Below are 22,125 nucleotides of genomic sequence, written 5' to 3' on the forward strand. Positions count from 1 at the left end.
TTTGACTCTTGGATGTTGTACTTTCTCTGCTAAACATTTGAAGACAATCTAATAGAAGAAGAATTTGCAAAGGGCTTTCCCCTTGTGGGGTTTTTTCCTGTCATTGACCAAATATTGTCTCGTCTCTTGGCTGTCTTTCATTGTGCATTTGAATAATTGTCTATCTACTATTTCTCTATTGTCATTGGTTTGAATTGAAGAGGTGGAAATTGTTAAGTTGGATGCTATTGGATATTATTGAAGTAATAGTTGCCACATAGAACAATTGATGAAAATTAACATGGTATCAGAGCTGAGGTGAAGACTAGCCCAAGAGACATAGAGCAAGAGCATCCATCCATCTTCTAAGTAGTCGATTGAAAGGGGAAATTTTTTTGGTAAAAATGTCTACCTCTTATTTCAAGGATAATGAAAAGCTTGTTGACTCATCTGGCTTTGAAACATGGAAGACCGAGATCAATGTCATATTAGATGAGCATGATGTCTTGGAGTATGTGGAAGGAAAGATCTCACCACCACCATAAAATGCTCCTCAAGCCACCAAATCCGAGTATAAGAAAGTTGAGATTAAAGTTAATAAAATTATTATTTATTCTTTAAGAGATCATCTACTTGTTTATATTTCATCCTTGAAGACTTCCAAAGAAATGCACGATAAGATTGTTGGCATGTATGAAGTAAAAAATTTGAGCCACATAATGAAATTGAAAAATCAACTCAAGGAGTCTAAGTTGCGTAAGGGAGAAACTGTGCAATTGTTCTTCATAAGAACCACTGAGATCAGGGATAAACTCCGGACTGCTCAAGAATTATACCTGACAGGGAATTGGTCATGACTGCCCTTAGTGGCCTTCCTTCTTCATGGGACATGTTCATTACTTCTATCAACAATAGGGAGAGGATCCCTTCTTTTGATGAGCTACTTGCTCTATGCAATCAAGAAGAAAGGCTGATGATATCTAGAGGAAGAATTCAAAGGCCAAATGAAGGAGAGCCCACTGCCTTCGTTGCTCAAGGGAAGAAGTGTTGATTTCTGGTAGCATCAGATGTGCTCTAAGTCTCAAATATTGCAGGGAGACTTGGGAACATGTATTCCAATGAACCTAGAAAGCGTTTTGGGAAATTCCACCAAAAACAGTTTGATTAAAATAATTAATTATTTTTAATGGGTCCCTAAGTCTAGAGTTAGGAAATTAAAATAATTAATGGGTATTAATCTAATTGTGGGTGTAACTTCTAGAAGAAGACTAGGATCAAGCAGAAATGATCTTAGCCGTTTATTAGCTTCTAATCTAGGTCATTGAATGTCAATGAGAAGATTATTTAATGTTAAAATTGGCAAACTAGGGTCGAACTCCATGTGGGTCATCTTCTTTGTGGCAGCTGATATTTTTCCTAGATTACTCTTGTCGAGAGGTGTAGGATTGATCTAAAGATCATCCGATTCCAACAAGTATTTATGGAGATATGAATTTATTTATATTTACTTGACAAATTGTCAAGGTCGGCTAGCAGTTAAATGTGTGGCACGCATGCCCAGTGAATCATATAAATACAAGTGAGGTTGATTCATTTTCTCATCATCTCATCTCACTCATTTCCTCTCTCTCTCGAGTCTCTCCTTAGCTTTGGGTTACACAAGGAGCAACTCACACGCGGGAAGGAGGACACAGAAGCTGCTGAAGGTCTCCTTGACCATTGTTGACTAAACGTTGACCTTAGAAAGTGCGGTTTTTGTGTGGCTGCCTCTCCTAGGCAGGCTGCATTTTTTGGCACGAAAATCGAGGCAATCTGACCCAGGTTTGACCAGCGTTGATTGCCTTAGTTTGGGTAGCAGGTTGACTTCAGTCAACTGCAGTTTGACTGTGTATTTGGGGCTGTTTAAGGGCTGATTCTTCAGGCTGTTCGAAGACTAGTTTGACTGGGAAATTGACCAAGCATATTGGAGGTCAATTTCATCTCGTTTGACTAAGTTTGACTTTGCTGATTTAGGGTTTGCTGCTGCTGATATAAAATTACAGAATTCTGATTTTGTACTATTTCTCTCTGCTAAATTATTGAAGATAAAAGAAGATTTGATCAAAGGGTTTCCCTGCATTGGGTTTGTCCCTGGTTAGCCTCCACATCTTGTGTCTCTTGTCTTGGCTTTTTTTCTATCGATCGTTAGATGTTTCATCTGCACTTAATGTATATGTGATTGCTAATCAGTGGCTAATAAGAAAAAAAGAAGTAAACTGCTCTAAGCATAAAACATACCAAAATTAACATGGTATCAGAGATGAGGTGAAGACAAAGCCCAAGCAAGAGCAAGAGCAAGAGCAATCACCGAAGGTTGACAAGGCTATCCTAAAAACCAATGTTGCATTAATCGTTATCGGGATATTATCGGCGAGGGGAAAAAATTAGGAAAATTTCATAATATACAAAAATATTCATCTTTTTTCAAATTTTTAATATCTAAAGCATTTACAACATAAAATAAATACATTGACACACATGATAAAATAACTAATATATAAGATGTGTAATATCATTTCTAGTGTTACATAACACATAACAGTGAATCATGTCCTGAATAGTAAGTCCTGACTCCTGAGTCCCAAGTCAGACTCAAACTATCAACAAAAAATATAATAATGTATCTCATATCATGAATCATAACGTCATATACAATGAAATGAACCATAACTAAAGTCTAATACTACTGATTTCCTCTGCGCCTCTAGATGTAGATGTCGGTGGAGTTGGCAGTGGACTCTGCTGTGCTCTAAAAGCTGAAGAACTAGGAGCTACAAGAGGTAGACCACGTCATCTACTGGTGACAGGGGTAGCTTGTGTCACCTCCTCCTCTTCATAATATATATATTTTTCCCCAAAAAATCGCGATTTTTACTTTCCAAAAAATCGCCGAAAAAAAAAATTGTTGTATTTATCGGGCGATAATATCGCCAGTTTTAAAAAACCGCGATTTTACGATAAAATCGCGATTAATGCAACATTGCTAAAAACTACATGGGGTCCTCAACACTCTTCCCTGCCGAAGACAAGCTCCGTGAGAAGTCTGACTATCACGGATGGAAGATGTTTCTCGATCTGACTTTAGAAGATCAGGAAGTGTTGGACCATGTGAGAGGCAATACTGTTGCGCCTCCATCAAATGCATCCGCTGCTGCCAGAAGCAAGTGGACCAAGGGAGAATTTAAAGCAAAGAAGATCATTCGGGACTCTATCGACAAGCGCGTGGTTGCCTATGTTTCCGAGCTGACCACCTCCAACGAAATCTACAATAGACTGGTGAGTTTATTTAAAGTTAATGATGCAAATCAAGTTTTGTTCTTTAGAAATAAGTTGAAGGAAATTAAGAAGGGCAAAGATGAGAGTATGCAAGCATATTTCTTAAGGATCACCGAGATCAAGAATGATCTCCTATCTATTGGGGAAGTAGTTCCTGACAGGAAATGACTATCACAACTCTTGGTGGACTGCCACCTGAATGGTATATATTTAGGACTACTCTCCTCAACAATAATGTCATCGTAGGATTTGAGGAATTGATGGCTAGATGTATTCAAGAAGAAACAATGATGAAGAGCAAGAAATGGCCACACTTAAAGGCAATCCCTCTGCCTTTTCTTCTCATGCTAAAAGAAGAAAAAATTATGGGGCTAAATCCAAGGGAAAGGTTGGACCGAAGGGTGGAAGAGAAGGACGGTGTTACAATTGCAACAAAATGGGCCACTATGTGAGGGACTGCCCTGATAAAAGGGACTCACACCATGACGATGACCAAAATCACTCTCAAGGCAATGAAAGGAATGGCAGAGGTAAAAGAAATACCATAAATCAAGGAAGAGGACAACCCTTCAAGAAGGCAAGAAACTCTAGGTATGAAGCTAACGTTGTTAACAATAAGCAAGATGAATATTGTCTACCAACGACCCTCTCTACTACTGCTCACTCAGACTTGCTGGGAAATTGGCTTATTGATAATGGTGCCGCAAGGCACTTCATTGGTTTCAAAGAAGCTCTCTCTAATCTGATAGAGAAGGAGACCAACCTGGAAATTGTTCTTTGGGACAACGCAAAATATCCCGTGAAAGGCGTAGGGAATGTCACTCTTCAATAGAATTAGGGTAAATACAATTCATTTGCAAGAAGTCATATATGTACCTTATCTCAAAAAGAACTTGGTGTCCGTTTCGGCAATGGAAGACAAAGGCTACAAGGTAAACCTTCATCGATGGCAAGGTACGTGTATGGAAAGAGAATTTTAAAGAAGCTTTCACTTTGGGTTTCAAGTCGATTCATTATATCAGGTCGGAGGAAGTCCGCTGGGTGTCATGTTTTGTGACACATCACTTAAGTCCGAACTATGGCATCGAAGGTTTTCTCACCTTCATTATAATCTCTACCCAATGCAAGACAAATGGTGATAGGGATGCCCAAGTTTCGAGTAGAGCAAGAAGGTGTATGTCTGGGATGTGCCGAAGTGAAGCTCAAAAGGGGACCATTACCCTCAAGCCAAAGAAAGACCTCCGATATATTGCAATTGGTTCACTCAGACATATCTGGTATGATGCCTGTGAACTCCTTGGGAGGATATTTATATTACCTCACTTTTACGGATGACTATTCTCGCAAAACTTGGATATACTTCTTGAAAAGGAAGGATGATGTTCACTTGGTTTCATCACTTCAAAGCCTTGATCGAGAATCAAACCGAAAAGAAATCAAGATCTTAAGGACTGATAATGGGACTGGGTATGAATCCAATGAGTTCCATGACTTTTGCAAAGAGGCTGCATTAAGAGGGAGACTACAACACCTTATACTCCTGAGAAAAATGGTGTGGCAGAAAGGAAGAATCGTACGATTGTGGAAGTTGTCCGTGCTATGCTCCATGATCAAAGACTTCCGAAGTTTCTATGGGCTGAAGCTGCGAATACCATCGTATATGTGCAAAACCGATGCCCTCACCAAGCATTGGGTTCCAAGACTCCCGAAGAGATGTTCACTGGTAAGAAACCTGACGTATCTCATTTTAGAATTTTTGGAAGTCCTGTATATTTTCATGTGCCGAAGGAGAAAAGGAATAAATTGGGTGCATCTGGAAAGAAATGAATCTTCGTGGGCTATAGCGAAAATACTAAGGGCTATAGAATCTATGTGGCTGGTCAAAGGGAAATTGAGATTAGCCATGATGTCACCTTTGATGAAGATATGGCTCTTAGCAAAGTTGACAATCTTCCTACTTAAAGGGGATCTAAAGAAGCTGACACCAGGGAACCGAAGCAAAAGGAAGATGAGACGATGCCGATGTGGAAGAACCTATGGATCCTATTGATCCCCCTCCGCAAGAGCCTTCCTCTTCTAGGAAGAGGCCTTCATGGCTTAGGGGGACACTGGATGATGCTGAAGGACACATTGCACCTAGAGGGACTTTCCGGGAAAGTAAGAAGCCGACCAGGTATCAGGGATACTTGACCATCATGAGCACGATCATCCAAAATGAGTCTTCATCATTTGCAGAAGCTGTCAAGCATCAAGTATGGAAGGATGCTATGACTGAGGAATATGAGTCCATCATGAAAAACAATGTCTGGGATGTGGTCCCCAGACCCTAGGACAAAGTAGTTGTCACTTCGAAATGGCTTTACAAGATAAAGCATGCAGTTGATGGAAGTGTTGAAAAGTATAAGGCTCGTTTTGTCACTCGTGGCTTCTCTCAGAAGGAAGGTATAGACTATGACGAGATATTTGCACCTATTGCCCAAATATACCACCATCTGCTCGATCATAGCCCTTGCTGCATCGCAAGGATGAAACCTACATCAGAGGGATGTCGAGACCGCATTCTTGCATGGTTTGATCAAAGAAGAAGTCTATGTGGAACAACCTGAAGGATTTGAGATTCATGATCGAGAATCTCACGTGTGCAGGTTGAAGAAAGCCCTCTATGGGCTAAAGCAGGCACCCTGAGTGTGGTATGAGAGGATTGATAGCTACCTGATGAAGCTAGGATTCACTAGGAGTGAAGCCAACCCTAACCTTTACTTTAAGGTTGAAGATGACAAACCTCTCATACTGGTGCTGTACGTTGATGACCTCTTTTTAACAAGTGCAAACCCTCTCATTCTCAAATGTAAGAGGGAGTTGGCTTCCGAGTTCGAGATGAAAGACCTAGGACTGATGCACTATTTCCTAAGACTGGAAGTCTAGCAGAAACCAGGGGAGATTTTCCTATCTCAAGGAAAATATGTGGTGAAAATATTGGAGAGATTCGGTATGGTGGACTACAAGCCCGTGACTACCCCGATGGAGCTTGACTTCAAGAAGTTAAGCGGTAGTGTTGTCGGACCTGTTTTACAAAATGCTACCGAGTATCGTCAACTCGTAGGAGCATTGATGTTCTTGGTGAACTCCCGTCCAGATATATGCTTTGCAGTCAACACGTTGAGTCAACATATGGTTGAGCCTCACCACACACATTGGATTGGTGCCAAGAATCTGTTGAGATATCTTCGTGGCATAATCACTCATGGGTTGAGATACACTGCCAGAGATGTGAGACTACTTGGATATACCGATGCTGATTGGGTAGGCAGTGTGGTGGACCGAAAGAGTACTTTCAGGTGTTGTTTCTCTTTGGGATCTGCCTCGATATCCTGGATGAGCAAGAAGTAGAAGTTGGTGGCTTTGAGCACCACCAAGGCAGAGTACATTGCTGTTAGTATGGCCTCTTGTGAGGCAGTCTGGTTGTGGAAGCTCTTCAGTGAGCTGTTTGGATTCACATTGGATACTACCGTGATCCTGTGTGACAACCAGAGCGGGATTCGTTTATCAGAGAATCCCGTATTTCATGATCGCTCCAAGCACATTGATATTAGGTACCACTATATCCGGGATATGGTACAACGAGGAGCAATAAGGCTCCAACATATCGATACAGATGAACAGGTCGCCGACATTTTGACGAAGCCCCTGGGAAAGGTCAAATTCCTGACTTTCCAAGAACGACTTGGTGTCATTGAGAGACCCTCTTATGAGGGTCGTGTATGATGCATATATTGAGCTCTGGGAGCTCCAGGGGGGCGCGGGGTACTTCTTGGAGCAACATGCGACCACAGGGCGACTCACCATCCCTTGGTGGTGCACTATGTACAGGGTGAAAGGTTCAACCTTCCCTTGTGACACCCCGTGGCGACTGTAGGACAGGATGATTAGTTCTCCTGTGGCGACTGTGGGACAGGATGATTAGTTCTCCTGTGGGCCAGGATGATTAGTTCTCCTGTGGCGACTGTTGGACAGGATGATTAGTTCTCATATGGCCAGGATGATTAGTTCTCTCGTGGTGACTATGGACAAGATGATTAGTTCTCTTGTGACGACTATTGGACATGATGATTCATTCTCCTGTGGACAAGATGATTAGTTCTCCTGTCGAGGCATCCAACCCATGTAGTCTGTGACTCATGGGAAGTACCTCTCATTTGATTAATTAGTAGGGAAATGGGGTTAAGGACCATTAGTAGTACTATCGATGGATGCATCGTTGTATCTACCGTACTCCTTATGCTAGGATGACTTCCATTGATCTAGGATCAATGATACTGATCTAAGATCAGTGAGAGTGGTAGGACACACTAACACTGACTCCCGGTCAGTGGAGGATGGTATGATACATCCTCGATCATTTCTTTTTCTTCATAGTTCAGCAGAGCATAACAGAGCAGAGCCAATAGGGCAAGGCAGTGCATTTGATGGCTGGGATAGTACCGAGGTCAGACGGATTAACAAGATGGAGTTCTCCCTAGTTGAAAGGGAGTGTTAAAATTGGCAACTAGGGCCAAACTCCATGTGGGTCTTCTTCTTTATGGCAGTTGATATTTTTCCTAGATTCCTCTTGTCGAGAGTCGAGACGTGTAGGGTTGATCTAAAGATCATCCGATTCTGACAAGTATTTATGGAGATATGAATTTATTTGTATTTACTTGACAAATTGTCAAGGTCAGCCAACAGTTAAATGTGTGGCACACATGCTCAGTGAATCATATAAATACAAGTGAGTCTGATTCATTTTTCTCATCATCTCAACTCACTCATTTCTTCTCTCTCTCTCCCCTTAGCTTTGGGTTACACAAGGAGCAACTCACACGAGGGAAGGTGGAGGACAAAGATGTTGCTGAAGGTCTCTTTGATCGGTGTCGACCAAACGTTGACCTTAGAATAATGCGGTTTTGGTGTGGCTGCCTATCCTAGGCAGGCTGCATTTTTTGGCACAAAAATTGAGGTAATCTGACCCAGGTTTGACCAATGTTGACTGCCCTAGTTTGGCGCAGCAAGTTGACTTCAGTCAACTGCAGTTTGACTATGTATTTGGGGCTATTTAAGGGCTGGTTCTTTAGGCTGTTCGAAGACTAGTTGACCAGGAATTGACTAAGCATATTGGAGGTCAATTTCATCTCGTTTGACTAAGTTTGACTTTGCTGATTTAGGGTTTGCTGCTGCTGATATAAAATTACAGAATTTTGATTTTGTACTATTTCTCTCTGCTGAATTATTGAAGATAAAAGAAGATTTGATCAAAGGGTTTCCCTGCATTGGGGTTTGTCCCTGGCTAGCCGCCACATCTTGTGTCTCTTGTTTTGGCTTGTTTTCTGTCGATCGTTTAATGTTCTATTTGCACTTTACTTAATATATATGTGATTGCTAATCAGTGGCTAATAAGAAGAAAAGAAGTAAACTGCTCTAAACATAAAACATACCAAAATTAACATTTAAGGAGGCTTGAGGGTCATTTGGAAAACACATAGAGAGTTGATCAGTCAGATCGAATTGTTGAGCCATAGAGTAGAGAAGTGATTTCGTGGTGATCACATAGATAGGGGCAGAGATAGTTTTGGCTGGAGAATCTTATTCGGAGCCAAGAATACGCAACAGAGAGACAGAGAAAGATGCAGAGGAGGTAGCATAGTGCCTAGTGAGGGTGACACAGAGCCAGGAAGGGCTCACGCAGAGCAGTGCAGTGCCTTCCAAGCAGAAGTTCGAGATTTTGTTGGGGGTTTGATGTTCTAAGCCAGGAGGGCTAAAGTCGAAGCTCCTGAGAGAAAATCGATCCAGCAGAGAGGTGATGCAATGCCTCAAAGGCAGTGACACAGGCCCACGTAGTGACTGCGTAGGGGCAGCGCAGAGGTAGCTGGGGACTCGTTGTTTCAGCTGCTGGATCAGCCGGGACTTGCAGTGTAGAGTGAGGTAATCTCACTAATTTCTTTTGCCGAGTGATATTCTCTGTACTGGATAGCCAGCAAGGCATCCAGAGTTTGTATTCAGAAATAACTACTGCTTAATAATAAAAACCCTCAAAACTACTGCACCGGTTTTCCCGCATTGGGTTTTTCCAGGGACATTTGTCCAAAAATAACTGTGTCATTGTGTTGTATCTTTTTCCTGTTCAGTTTCTTGTTTCGGCATATTATTTTAAATAGTGAATGCTGCAGTTGTATTTACTTCGATATTTACCATAGAACACAGTAAATAACTTGTATGGTTTAACAAGTAGGAGAAGTAACATCAGTTTGTTGTAGTAGGGATTCCGGTTTAGGAATTTTCACATGGTATCAGAGTTGTAGGTGAAGCAAGAAGAACAGAGCCGGAAGATCTAGTGCTGAAGAGAAGGAGGATCGAAGTGCTGCATAGGCAACAAATCGAATCCCCAAAGGGATTGCGCAGTCTAGACTAGAGGGCAAAGATTTTCGAGGAAAGGTCTCTCTTTGAGTGAGTTGACAGAGAGGTAAGACCTCCAGATCAAAGTTTGCTAGCGGTAGAGGGAGCAACGCAACAAATTCAGCGAAGAAGAGGTTTTTCTGGTGGGACACAGTTTTCTGCAGGCAGTTGCTGGGCAGAAAGACGTTAGAGGGAAGAGAGAGACACGGTTGAGGGAATTCTTCCTCAGTGGACTTCCAGCCAAGGAGTCCGAAATTTCACTAGCTAACCAGCAACGGAAAGAGGCAGATCTACAAGCTCCAGTAGGGAGTGCGTAGGCTAGTCTAGTGTTTCACAAAGGAGAGAGGAGGTCATTCGACTTTCTATCTGGCAGAGATGGAAGCTAGTGGGTTGAGAGATCAGGACAAGTTGGATGGGGCATACAACTATGTGATCTAGAAGGCAAGGATGTCGTGCCTTCTAAATGAGCATTTTCTCAAGGCCTATGTCGACAATGTGGTGGCTGTGCCTGCAGATCCAGATCTGCTGAAGAAGTACAGGGGAGAAATGCCGATGGCCAAGAGGATGATCCTTGATGGAGTAAAGGATCACGTGGTATGTCACATCGCTAGTAGAGGGACTGCTAAGGAGATGTGGGATGCCTTGGGAGCACTGTATCAAGGATCTTCTGAGCAGCGAAAGATGTACTTAGAGTAAAAATTGAGATCTGCATAGATGCAGAAGGGGGAGCGCATTGATCCGTTCCTCACGAAGCTTCAGGAGACCCGGGATGAGTTAGTAGCTGTGGGGTCTACACCTCAAGGTTCTGAGATGGTGAGACTGGCCCTAAACTTAGTCTTAGAAGAGTGGCAAGTCTTTGTCCAGAGCATCCTAGGCAGGGTAGCTTTGCCAAACTGGGATAGTATGTGGGCAACTCTCAAGCAGGAAGAGATGAGGAGAGATCTAGTCAAGTGTAAGCTTGACGGAAGCAACAGCAGTGGGTTGAAGCCCAAGGAGGAGGAAGAGAATGCAACCCTTGCATCCAAGGGGCAGCAGGAGCAGCGAAGGCGGAAGAAGGACGTCTCGAAGATCAAATGCTTCAGGTGTGGTGAAATGGGTCACTATGCAACACAGTGTCCTCTCAGGAAGAAGGACAAAGATGAGAAGCACAATTTGAAGGCTGCACCCGCGAAGATCGAGGAGGAGTTTGCCATGACAACCGAGATACCTCCAGGAGGGAGGTGGGCTGATTTAGAGTTGTAGTTTGAAAGAGCTACAGATGGGTAGGATCCTTGAGGAGCCCACCTCTCGGATCAATTCCTTGCTACGGGAGCCCAAATCAGAAGTAGTAGGATGGATCAGTGTCAGTTAGTGTAGGGGACTGTTCAAGCAACACAAGCAGTGGCTAGAACGCCAAGTTTGAGCAATGTAGTGCAGAGTTGCAACAGTGTAGGGAGGCATAGTGCAGTAGCAGCAACAGCGCAGTGGCTTCAGAGGGATAACGTGGGACTAGCAGCAGTCAGATCTTCAACATCGAGATGCATCTATGCTGGACACTTGTTCAGTAATTTGGGATGTTTTTTGTTGCTGATGTGTAGCATCAATAGTTAGCAGTGCAGGGGCAGTGCCAACAACAACACAGATGCAGAAATTCAGAGGGAGCTATAGTACAGATGCAGTGTTGACAGTGGTAGTGTCAACAATAGTATAGTTGCAACAGCAGCGCAGTAGTTGGTGGACAACATGTCAGGCATTAGTAGCACAGAGGACAATGTTATGAAGTCCGGGTGATGCTTCAGTGGGCATTGCTATAGCACATTCCTTGCTAAGAGGGAATGTTGATTTCTGGTAACATCGGATGTGCTATAGGTCTCAAATTTTGTAGGGAGGCTGTGCACATGTATTCCAAAGAACCCAGAAAGCGTTTTGGGAAATTCCATCTGGAGACAATTTTATTAAAATAATTAATTATTTTTAATGGGTCCCTACTATAGCACATTCCTTGCTAAGAGGGCCTCAGTGGCAGCGCGTAGGTAGCCCGGGTCTAGTTGTTTCAACTGTCGGATCAATCGGGACTTGCAGTGTAGAGTGAGGTAATCTCACTAATTTCTTATGCCGAGTGATATTCTCTGTACTGGATAGCCAACAAGGCATCTGGAGTTTTTATTAAGAAATAACGGCTGCTTAATAATAAAATCCCTTAGAACTGCTGCACCGGTTTTCCCGCATTGGGTTTTTCCGGGGATATTTGTCCAAAAATAACTGTCATTGTGTCCGAAATTTCATGAGTGAGTGTTTGAATGAGGTCGAGTTCCTTCTTATTTATAGGATTGTGAGGGGTACAAATTGCTATCTTCAGGCCGACTTGTCCCTTCATGTAGGCCGACTTGATCTTTGCAACATGACGAGGTCTTGGAGGGTTTTTTGACTCTATTTTGACTTAAATAAATTTACTTTACAATATGTAACATGCCCAAATGGATCTTCAATACATGACAATGACTGAATTGACTTTATGACAAACATAGAAGCACTCAATGGGTGCTTGACCTAAAAATAAATTTTCCTTGAGCATGAAACCCATGCCTCAAAATAGCAATTGTAAATTTATTTTTCTCATTACATCAAATACATAAAATCATGGTTACATTTGTCCTTATGAAGACTGAACCTAGGTACATATATCAACAATCCCAACCTAGTGCAACTTTGAAATGTGTTTTTTCATAGGATCAATGTTCAAAGAGAGAAATTTCTTCCTGTAAAACCTTGGAAACTCCTTGTAAAACCTTGGAAACCGGATAACTTATGCTTCCCATTTGAAAGTTCCTTGAGATTATCAATGGTCTAGACTTGAAGGGTTGGTTTTATAGTCACCCTCCTCTCAATAGAGCATCTAAATCAATGACCCTTCTCCAACAAAATGTAGGGAGGAAGAAAAAGAGCTAGAGAGGTGGTTGTTTTCATGTGCTTGTGGTCCTGTAGTACTAAGCGAACTCCTGTTTATCCACTGTGGGCCTCCAGTTAAATCTGTCTTTGCTTATCCTTTCTATTTTTTTTTTTTTTTGTTGTTTGTTTTGTTAGGTAATGTGAGTCCTAAAATGATTGGCACGCCTAACCTTGGCTTGAGTAGCTGTGACCCAGAGGCATCTAAGCCATCAAAATCACCCGTGATTGCACCCTGCCCCACACCAAACCTTAGCATGGCTGGATTTTTTCCCACGGGGTTTCAAACTGGTGACCTTTTTCACCACAGAGTGCCTTAATAGAACACCGTCACCGTCTATTCTATGCCCCGTGGGCTTTTTTCCATTATTGTTGTTGAAGATTTGAAAATGAGTTTTTCTTTCTTTATCTATTTATATAAATCCTTGTCATAATGCAAGTGTTATGTTTGGGCAAGTGGCTAATCCAAGATCATTGTACTTTTTTGTTATAGGATTTCTTTTGTTGATCTTGTTGCAGTAAGGCATGCTTTGGCAATGGCTTCTGACATAGCTATGAGAGATCCATATGATGTGGCCATGGTTGTAGGTTGGTAATTCATGGCAAGATTTTTTTATTTGACATGCTAGCTCAAAAGGAACTTCATGATGGCTTGTAAATTTTCAATGTCTTCATTCTTGTATGGATATTTCTTGTGAGATGCAGTTGCATGGGAATCAAATTTTTTAACTACTTACAGCTTACACTACTTAGAAACTTTATTGTGAAGGCACATTTAGATGTTTATATTCAAATCACATGACATGCTTTTGTCCTTGTTTTTGTATGACATGCAGCTAAGCTTGCTCTTCCTGGAGGTACGTTCTGGTAACCATACCTTGCACAGTTCTCATGTGATGTTTAATCTCCTTTTCTGGATGCTATCCTATTCTTGTTTTATAGATTTTCCTTTTGCTTTTAGCATTGAAGATAAGATTGAAAGAAAATGAAAACAGTCTTAGTGAAGTAACTAGTGTCATTTGTGGTTGTTCGCACATCTTTATAAAATTCTTGCGTGGAATTGGGAATCATTTGTCATTTTTGTATTTACTTGTCAGGTTTGTGTAACAACCTTCCAATTCATGTGAATGGAAACAATTTGACATTCTGAGCAAACTATTATTAATGACGAAGAAGCTAATATGTCACTGTCTTATTCTACACTATTGTTACACGGACAGCAGACTTGATTGCTGTGTCGACTATTTCCTTATATATATCTTTTACAAGGATTGACCACTTTTATTGTCAATGGTACCTGAGTTTAAAGACAAATATTGATGGATGTTAATCGAAGTTCATGAAGATGAATAACACAGCAATTAAAAAGTCTTTCTGTTTGTGAACATCATAAGAACATTCATGATATTTCTAAGCCTCTCACTGGATCTCATAATAGGACTAGTTAAGGGGCCTAATTTCCTAGTAAGTTACTGGATCCCCCTCCCCCCCAACTGGATCTGTATAGTTTTGTATCTGTTGTGGATATGGCCAGAATTCCTTCTGCATATGTGCCAGTTGCAGTATCGTACACATTTGTACAAGGTCTGTATGGGATACATAGCAGATATGGCTTGTATGGATTATATGTATATATACTTCATATAGTATAATGTTTATACACTCAACTGCATGTAGTATACCATACAGTCTATTCAGTTGTATATGTGTACAGTATGCATTATAATTATACTGCTTAGTTCCATTCTTATGTGTGATACTGTGTTTAATTATACATAAATAGTAGTTCATAATATGTAGTAATAATATGCGCTAAGTCGCCTGGTTTGTGTTCATGTTCAAATTCTAGGACAATGCCATTTGAAAAAGGTTTGCTAGTGGAAAGAAAATATGATAAAATCTCCCGTTATGTTTGGCAAAGAGAATTGAGTGGATTTCATTGTAACTTCATAATTCAAGCAAATAATAAATACGATAGGGACAGATTTAATGAGATGAAAGAGTAGGGACAGATTCATCATTTAACTGTTAACATACCTGTCTGGGATAGATCCCTGCTCTTCAATGCTGCTGCAAAACTCCAAATTCTAGAAATGCTCAATGAGAGAGGTTTGAGGCAAATAGAGGGGAGAGGATGTCTCTGTACATCTTTTTGGAAGGGTTTAGGAATTGGTTTTTGTTTTTTTTTTTCAAATAAAAGAATTTTCTTTTTCCATGCCAAGTCCACCACAGTTGGGTGCAATACCTCCCTGACTGAGTACACAGTTTGATACCAAACCGGTCAAGTCAAAGCATGACTTGGCCGTTTGGTAACAAAGTGGCCCTACTTGGCCAAGTAGGTACTAGACCCCACCGTTACAGACTTGGCATGGAAAATGCAAAATTTTGTGCTAGGCTGAGTCAATATAGTGGCTAGTCAACTTGGCCAAGTTAACCGAGTCTAAGTTGACAGTCTGATTTTGAAAATAGTGTCTGAGATAATCGATATCCCTGTCAAGGGTATCACCATGAACAATTCTCTATCTGAGCGATTCCATGATCGTTGCTTCTGTACTCGTTAATACTCCCATCAACTATATCTGTGGAATCTGTCTCCAACATCATCCTCCATCAAGGTCCAGTGAACAACTGGAGGTTTCAAATTTGGAGGAAACCAATGCAACATGACTAACATATCTCCTAGTAGGTACAATCGCCCTCATTGAATATCTAGTCACTCTTACATGCTCTCAAGCTTCTACATCTAGAGCAACAACCTCCACATTGTCCTCATCACTAAAGGAGAATCCCGCAAACTGAAGGATCTCACATTCTTGTCAACACAAGATGCTATCAGCGCATTTTCAATGGCATTGAACCTAGCTCTATGACCTCTGGCCATGCATATGTCCCCAAAAAGCTAGAAGGCTCTTCTGACTCCCTTACTGGAATGTGCATGTGCCACTGGATCAACAAGTAACTTGTAAAGGCCACCCTCCCTCACCCCTCTAGCCAAAGTTGCCAGACTAGTTAGATTACAATCACTGATGGTGCACTGTTGCCCTTCAAAGGCAACTCTCCAATATATATTTGTCACACAAGAAACTGAAAGCAGGTTCTTCCTCAAAGTAGGAACCAATAAGATGTGATCCAGCTCAAAAACACTGCTTGAAGGCATCCAAAATGAAATGGAGCAAGCTCCTTTCACATGGTAAGTGGCATCATTGCCAAGCTGCATAGTCATGTCTCCCCTTTCCTCTTGAATGCTGCTGAGTAGAGACCTGTCATATGTCATGTGTCCTGAAACTCCATTGTCCATATACCAACCGGCACTAGACATAGTGTCAGAAAATAAAGAAGTCATGAAAAAACCAGCATGAAAGGCTGGCCCTTTGCTGCTCTCTCCCATCCTCTAATTCTCCCGGCAAATGCTTAATCACTGACAGCTCCAAATTCCCACCTGTGTATTCTCCAGCTAGCCAGAAATACGCACTCCCTATTGTGGCTGATGGTAGTGCTCTAACACACTCCAAGAACTCCTGAAATACTTATGGAGCTGCCTCTCTAGGGCGGGCACGGATGGTCCCCCGAAGTAGAGGTTGAATCTCCCACTTGAGAGATTCGTGGCTAAACAACCGGTTGACTCAGCTAAACAGCGGAGCGAACAGTCAAGTAATTTTGATTGCAAGATGCAAGAATGAATCCAAAATGAGCGCTGCTCCCTCCTTATAAGTCCTTGGGCTTCCCTAGTCTCATGTGGGCCCCTTCATCCACCTATTCGACTTTCCCTTCAAGCTATTTGAATGGGCCAATTCGAACTCCCATGTGGGTGGTCCCCACATTCCACTATCAACCAATTAAAGTCGAATTGCCTCCTAAGTCCCTAAGTTGAAAATGATGGGTTCTCTTCCTCAGCCGAAAATTGTGCAAAATTGTGTAGCAACATCGTGTTACAAATGTATTTGAGAAGGGACATGATAGTCTTCCCCTCCCAAATGTTGCTTGCCCTCATGCAACCTCAAAGCTGGGTGCTCCAAAATGTGTTCACCTTCCCAAGTGGCATCCTCATCCGGCAAGCTCCTTCGTGCAACAAAAATCACTTGTCTTCAAGCAATGCCTGGGCAAGCATCCTCTCTAACTGTTGCTCCCCACTATCACTGCAAAATGTGCCAGGGTTCCAGTTGTGCCACTGGATCGTGCCTGACCTTTGCACTGTCTTGATATGAAAGAATCCTTCAATACCAGGATCCCAAGCAATCTTGTCCAACATGAAGCTCCCCTCACTCCACTCACTATCCTATCCGGTGAAAGTACTAGAAGTCCCTTGCTCCATCATTGACTCGCTAAAGCCCAATGGAAGATCTGTATGATCTCTCCCTACAGTAGCAGGTGCATCCCTAAAGGTTATTGAGCTGCGAAGAGCTGTGTTGCCCTAGTTCCCTGCTAGTTCCAGAGTGGTGCCACCATGCTGATGCTACGCTACTCTGACTATGTCATACTCCCGATCGTGCACAGTCAGTATCCTCCTCTCCTGGAACTCGATGGTGGAATACTGAAAGAGGCGAGACACATCTTGCCTAGGCATTTCCATGGCGCCAAGGCCTACCCATCCAAATCTAACTACAAACATGTGCAAAAACAAAGAATGTCTACCTCCCCATATGATGAAACCCTCCGTGAACCCCCATATGTCATCCCAAGAGTGTACTATATCACTCTTTGTCATGACTCCGCTCATCATGAGTGATCTATCGATCAATTGAATCCCTGCATCCCATAGCCAGACTTGTTGTGGCATAGCCCTGACAACCAATGGAATCCCTCTGGCCCTCATCTCTAGTCCCTGCTTGCCACCCATATATAGGCTCCATACATCATGAACTAATCTGATGCATGCTAAATGGTCCTGTGCTTGCCACTGTGTAATACTGATAACCATTGGAAACCATGTGTGCCACTTAGCTACCCCTGAATGCAACCAATAAATGGTAATGATACGCACAATCGACAAAGGTGTGCAGATGATCCATTCTATCCTGCCAACCATCTCCTCTTGGTCTACCATCCCCCCCTCGGTAAGTGCCAATATAAAGTCTGAGCTTGGACACATACTGGAAAACGACCTTAGTCATATCCGGTATCCCCCTCATGCATGGTCTCGACATGCCCCTGAGAGAGAGTGCCACATGTCTCCCTCGTGACTAGCTCCCTAACGTAGGCTCATTGATGAACGAATGCCATCCCTGCAGATGATCACCTCATCCCCTAATCTGTGGCTGTCAACTGATGCAACAACCCAATGCCACTGCTGAAAAGTCCCCCCCAATGCACTGAGTGTCACCCAAATATGTTGGTGAGCTCCTCGTCCTCTGCTGCTCATGCCCAGAGTGTAGAAAGTCAACAACAAAATCGACTGCGCCCGTGAGGGATGTAGAAGAGGGTCAGGCGTGTGAGTCCCCGCGGATACCATCAAGTATCGCTCATCTGTGTCCCCGTCGATCCTGGGTGAACTACACCCAAAGGTATGCCCGATGTTTCCGTCTAAGGGTCTCCTTGGAGGCAACACTCCAAGACCTTGCTGTGCGGCACTATACAACCCTGCATACCACCAATCATCCTAGTACTACTCCGGACATGCCACTGTACACCGCGGCCTACCCCTGTACACCGCTGGATACCCTCGGCTATGGATATGCCATCCTGTGCTGGCCTGTGTCCTGCCCACTGTACATGTCACACCCCATGCATGTACTCAATGCGATGTGAGGCACTCCCACTCCACAACCCAGTCCAACATACTACGACCCACCACCCTGCATTTCCATGCTCCTCTGCAAGCCCTTGCTCCTCGCTCCATAGCCCCGCACGCCATTGGATGCTATGGCCTAACATTGGGTCTGTATGCATCAGACTGCATCCCTCTACATAACATTGGACCCTATGACATAACTTTGTGTAGTCCTGTGTACCACCGCCCACTGTCGTAACCACCCTGTAACATACATTATCCTGCATGGGCCAAAATATCCACCTCTTTGCTAGCACACCCTCCATGATGTGGGCTACATCCCCCATCTGCTTTGAAAGACTTGAGCGACCTGCCTCTCCCCGCATGCTAATGAAAATGACATTACTGCACCTATCCTCAATAGTCCCTGCGTCCCACTCTCTCCATACCATGCCCTGTCTGATAGCCTGTCGATGTCGCCTCCTCCTACCAGCTCCTGCCAGAGTAAGCTAGTCACCCTGTGACTCCACGCACCGTCAATATGCCAAGACAACTCATGAAATCTGTCTGCTTGCTTGTCAAACCATCCTGTCACTAGTGCTGACTGGGGCTCTGATGGAGATCTGAAAATGTGGGTGCACTCAAGCATCAAGTCCATCACGTAGCTACTACCATCACCTACTAGCTCTATGATGTGATGGAAAATCCCACCTGGATCCCAAAAACAGTCCGACCCTCGAGTCCCTCTGGTAATCCATGGCCTTTGCTGACATGTGGCCATGGATGTATCCAACTACCTAACCTGCTCCATCGAGTACCAACTAAGTACCTCTCGCCATCCAATCCCAAGGGAGAGATCGAATGTGTAATTCTCTGTGGAAGGAACAAGCCCTCCAAGTTGATGTGGTTTCATGCTTAGCTCAGTCCTGCTAACCTGTCCACCCCCTCGGGTACGTCTAGACAACTCGGCCTCCCTCAATCCAACGCATAAGGGTGGGTTGATAACACTATAGACCCCGCCAGTGGGCCTCTGAAGTGAACTGTGCTGAAAACCCAATGCGTGGCCTCTATGCTGCCCCTCATCCATGGCTAGCCCAAGGGATGGCTGCACATCCTCCATCACGGCCTCGACATGAGCCTTCGACTGCTCCTCCATAGACAACCCGATGTGCACGATATGCTCACTAGTCAGCTATAGGCGACTGTCGTCTGGCAACTCTGTCATAGATCTAGAGGCCTCTGTACCTATCGACTCCTCAACAACGGTGGAGCTGTCTTCCGACACCTCATCAACCTGTGGTGCATTGTTATCACCTGAGAACTCAATCACAACCTCGAATACCTCATCAATGGATGACGCCTCATCAATGGGTGCATGCTCAACTGTCTCCTTGCCAACCATGGCCCCTTCAACTACTCTTTCATCTTTTTCCTTAATACTTCTCATCATCCCTGCAAAATCCCATTGAATCTCCATTGGTTTGTGCATACCTCTTAGTTCACAGAATTCCCAAAAAGAGAGGGACGCCTGAATGCTATAACCCAATGATTGGTATGCCCTCCAATTCTCCCCCAATAACTCCACATTAGTTGTAATCATGTTCGGATTCCCAACTGAGGAATGAATCAACTTCTTCCCCACATCAATCATCATTTGTTGTATCCTCACCACCTCATTCTAGGTGACTGCCATGTTGTTTGATTCTAATATTTCCCATAGGCTGAGCCAAGATTATGGCTTTGATACCACTATAATGTTCCTAAACAGGAATATAAGTGATATACAAAGCATGCAAACAATCCAGCAATAAAAAAACGAAATATACATTAAGCACCCATGGAAACACTGGAAATAGAGAACTGCGAAGCTATTTTATTACTTCTTCAGGAGCAAATACAATAGTAAAATAGAATGGTGCACTTGGGCTTGTCTCAATGGACAAGCATGACAAAACCTAGGAGAGAAAATGCTGAACTGAAGGCTGCTACAACTGTTGCACCAAACTGAACTGTGTTGCCCCAGAAAACTGTTATGTCTGCTGACTTCGAAGGTTTGGCATCACAGCTTCCCGTGCTCAGAAAATTATGAGATTTTAGCTCCTTGCTACTTGGCCTAAACCCAGAATAACCCACGAAGGAATTGACCAAATGTTGACCTCAGAATTTTGGCCCAAATTCTTCTTGGCTCCTCTAGCTGCTGGCTCTGTTGGGACCCCTTTTTGACCCTTAGATCTGCCTGGAAAATTCTATAAAATTATGAGTGTGATCCTTGCCCAAAACCCAGAAAAACCCAGAAAGGAATTTGGCTGGTTTAGACTTCGGAAATTCGACCCCTTGGAGCCCAACTTCAGCTGCAACTGCAAAACTCGGCCTGCTGGAATCTGCCTGTAAATCCTCCCAGAAATGGACCCAAAGTGCTGGGTTGACCTCTGCTATCAATCCCTTGACTTCCTGGATGGGCTTCCGGCCTATGGTACCTGCTCCTTAGCTCCATGAAATTGCTGGACTGACCCTCTGTGCTGTCCCCAAGCCCAGTAATTCGAACTGTTGGGATGCTGGCTCTGCTGGCTTCGAAACTCACAAGAAAGGCTGGCCCTTTGCTGCTCTCCCAATCCTCTAACTCTCCCAACAAATGCTTGATCATTGATAGCTCCAAACTCCCCCTACGTATTCTCTAGCTAGCCAGAAATATGCACTCCCTGTTGTGGCTGAATGGTAGTGTGTAACACACTCCCGAAACTCCTGAAATACTTATGGAACTGCCTCTCTAGGGCGGGCACGGATGGTCCCCCGAAGTAGTGGCTAAACAACTGGTTGACTCAGCTAAACAACAAAGTGAATAGTCAAGTAATTTTGATTACAAGGTGCAAGAATGAATCCAAAATGAGAGCTGCTCCCTCCTTATAACTCTTTGGGCCTCCCTAGCCTCATGTGGGCTCCTCCATCCACCTGTTCGACTTTCCCTCCAAGCTAATTCGAATGGGCCAATTCGAACTCCCATGTGGGTGGCCCCCACATTCCACTAGCAACCAAATAAAGTCGAATTGCCTCCTAAGTCCCTAAGTCGAAAATGATGGGTTCTCTTCCTTAGCCAAAATTGTGTAGCAATACTCTGTTACAAATGTATTTGAGAAGGGACACGACATTCTTCCCTGCTTCACTGTATTAGAGCCACGAGTTTTGTGGGCTTCCTAGATTATGGAGCTCCTCCTTACATAGTTCTGAGCGCGTTTTTTCTGCTTGGTGCTAGTATTCTTTTGTGTCCATCCTCCATTATCGACTCTACTTTGCTTTGCAATGACTGATATTCCTTCCATATTTGATCTTCGATAGTCCTCTTGTGCACCCTTGGAGTTACTTTCTATATTCATGGGTCTATTTCATTCATTCCAAAACCTTTTCTTGTTGGTACCGGATCATATACAAAGTTGGTATGTGGACATTACCAAAATATGCTCCCAACACAACGTAACATCAGTGGAAAAAGAGCTCATCATTTCATTTATTTACTTATAAATCATGTGGAAGCCTTCTGTGACCGATAGTTGCGGACTACTTGAAATAGCCATGAATTGTGCGTTTTCCATTTTTTGGAAAGTCGATGTTCATAGAGTGGGTCTTATTACTGAGGGTGCTAGTACTGGTGTTTTGAGTTTTTGCATCTGTTTTAGTGGTGTTTTGAGTTGGCTGTCAATTCTCCCTTTGCAATCTTCATACTCAATGAAGTTTTGACAGACTTGGGAACGCTAGTCCTAGAAATTATTGTGCCC

At 43.2% G+C, this 22,125-nt stretch overlaps 1 protein-coding gene across 1 annotated transcript in view; it reads left to right on the forward strand.

The window, feature by feature from the left end:
* LOC149168163 (SH3 domain-containing protein) overlaps nt 1-22,125 on the forward strand; it is a 275,430-nt gene that overhangs the window by 71,164 nt on the left and 182,141 nt on the right. Inside the window, exons 6-8 of the mRNA XM_089424839.1 lie at nt 12,787-12,791; nt 13,142-13,240; nt 13,480-13,505. Of these exons, the coding sequence (XP_089280965.1) occupies nt 12,787-12,791; nt 13,142-13,240; nt 13,480-13,505 (130 nt within the window). The remainder of the gene's footprint in view (nt 1-12,786; nt 12,792-13,141; nt 13,241-13,479; nt 13,506-22,125) is intronic.

The sequence above is a fragment of the Pinus tabuliformis genome, chromosome 4_2 (genome assembly GCF_031772625.1).
Source record: "Pinus tabuliformis cultivar Carrire ecotype Pingquan chromosome 4_2, CPIR1, whole genome shotgun sequence".
In the NCBI taxonomy this organism is placed as follows: Eukaryota; Viridiplantae; Streptophyta; class Pinopsida; order Pinales; family Pinaceae; genus Pinus; species Pinus tabuliformis.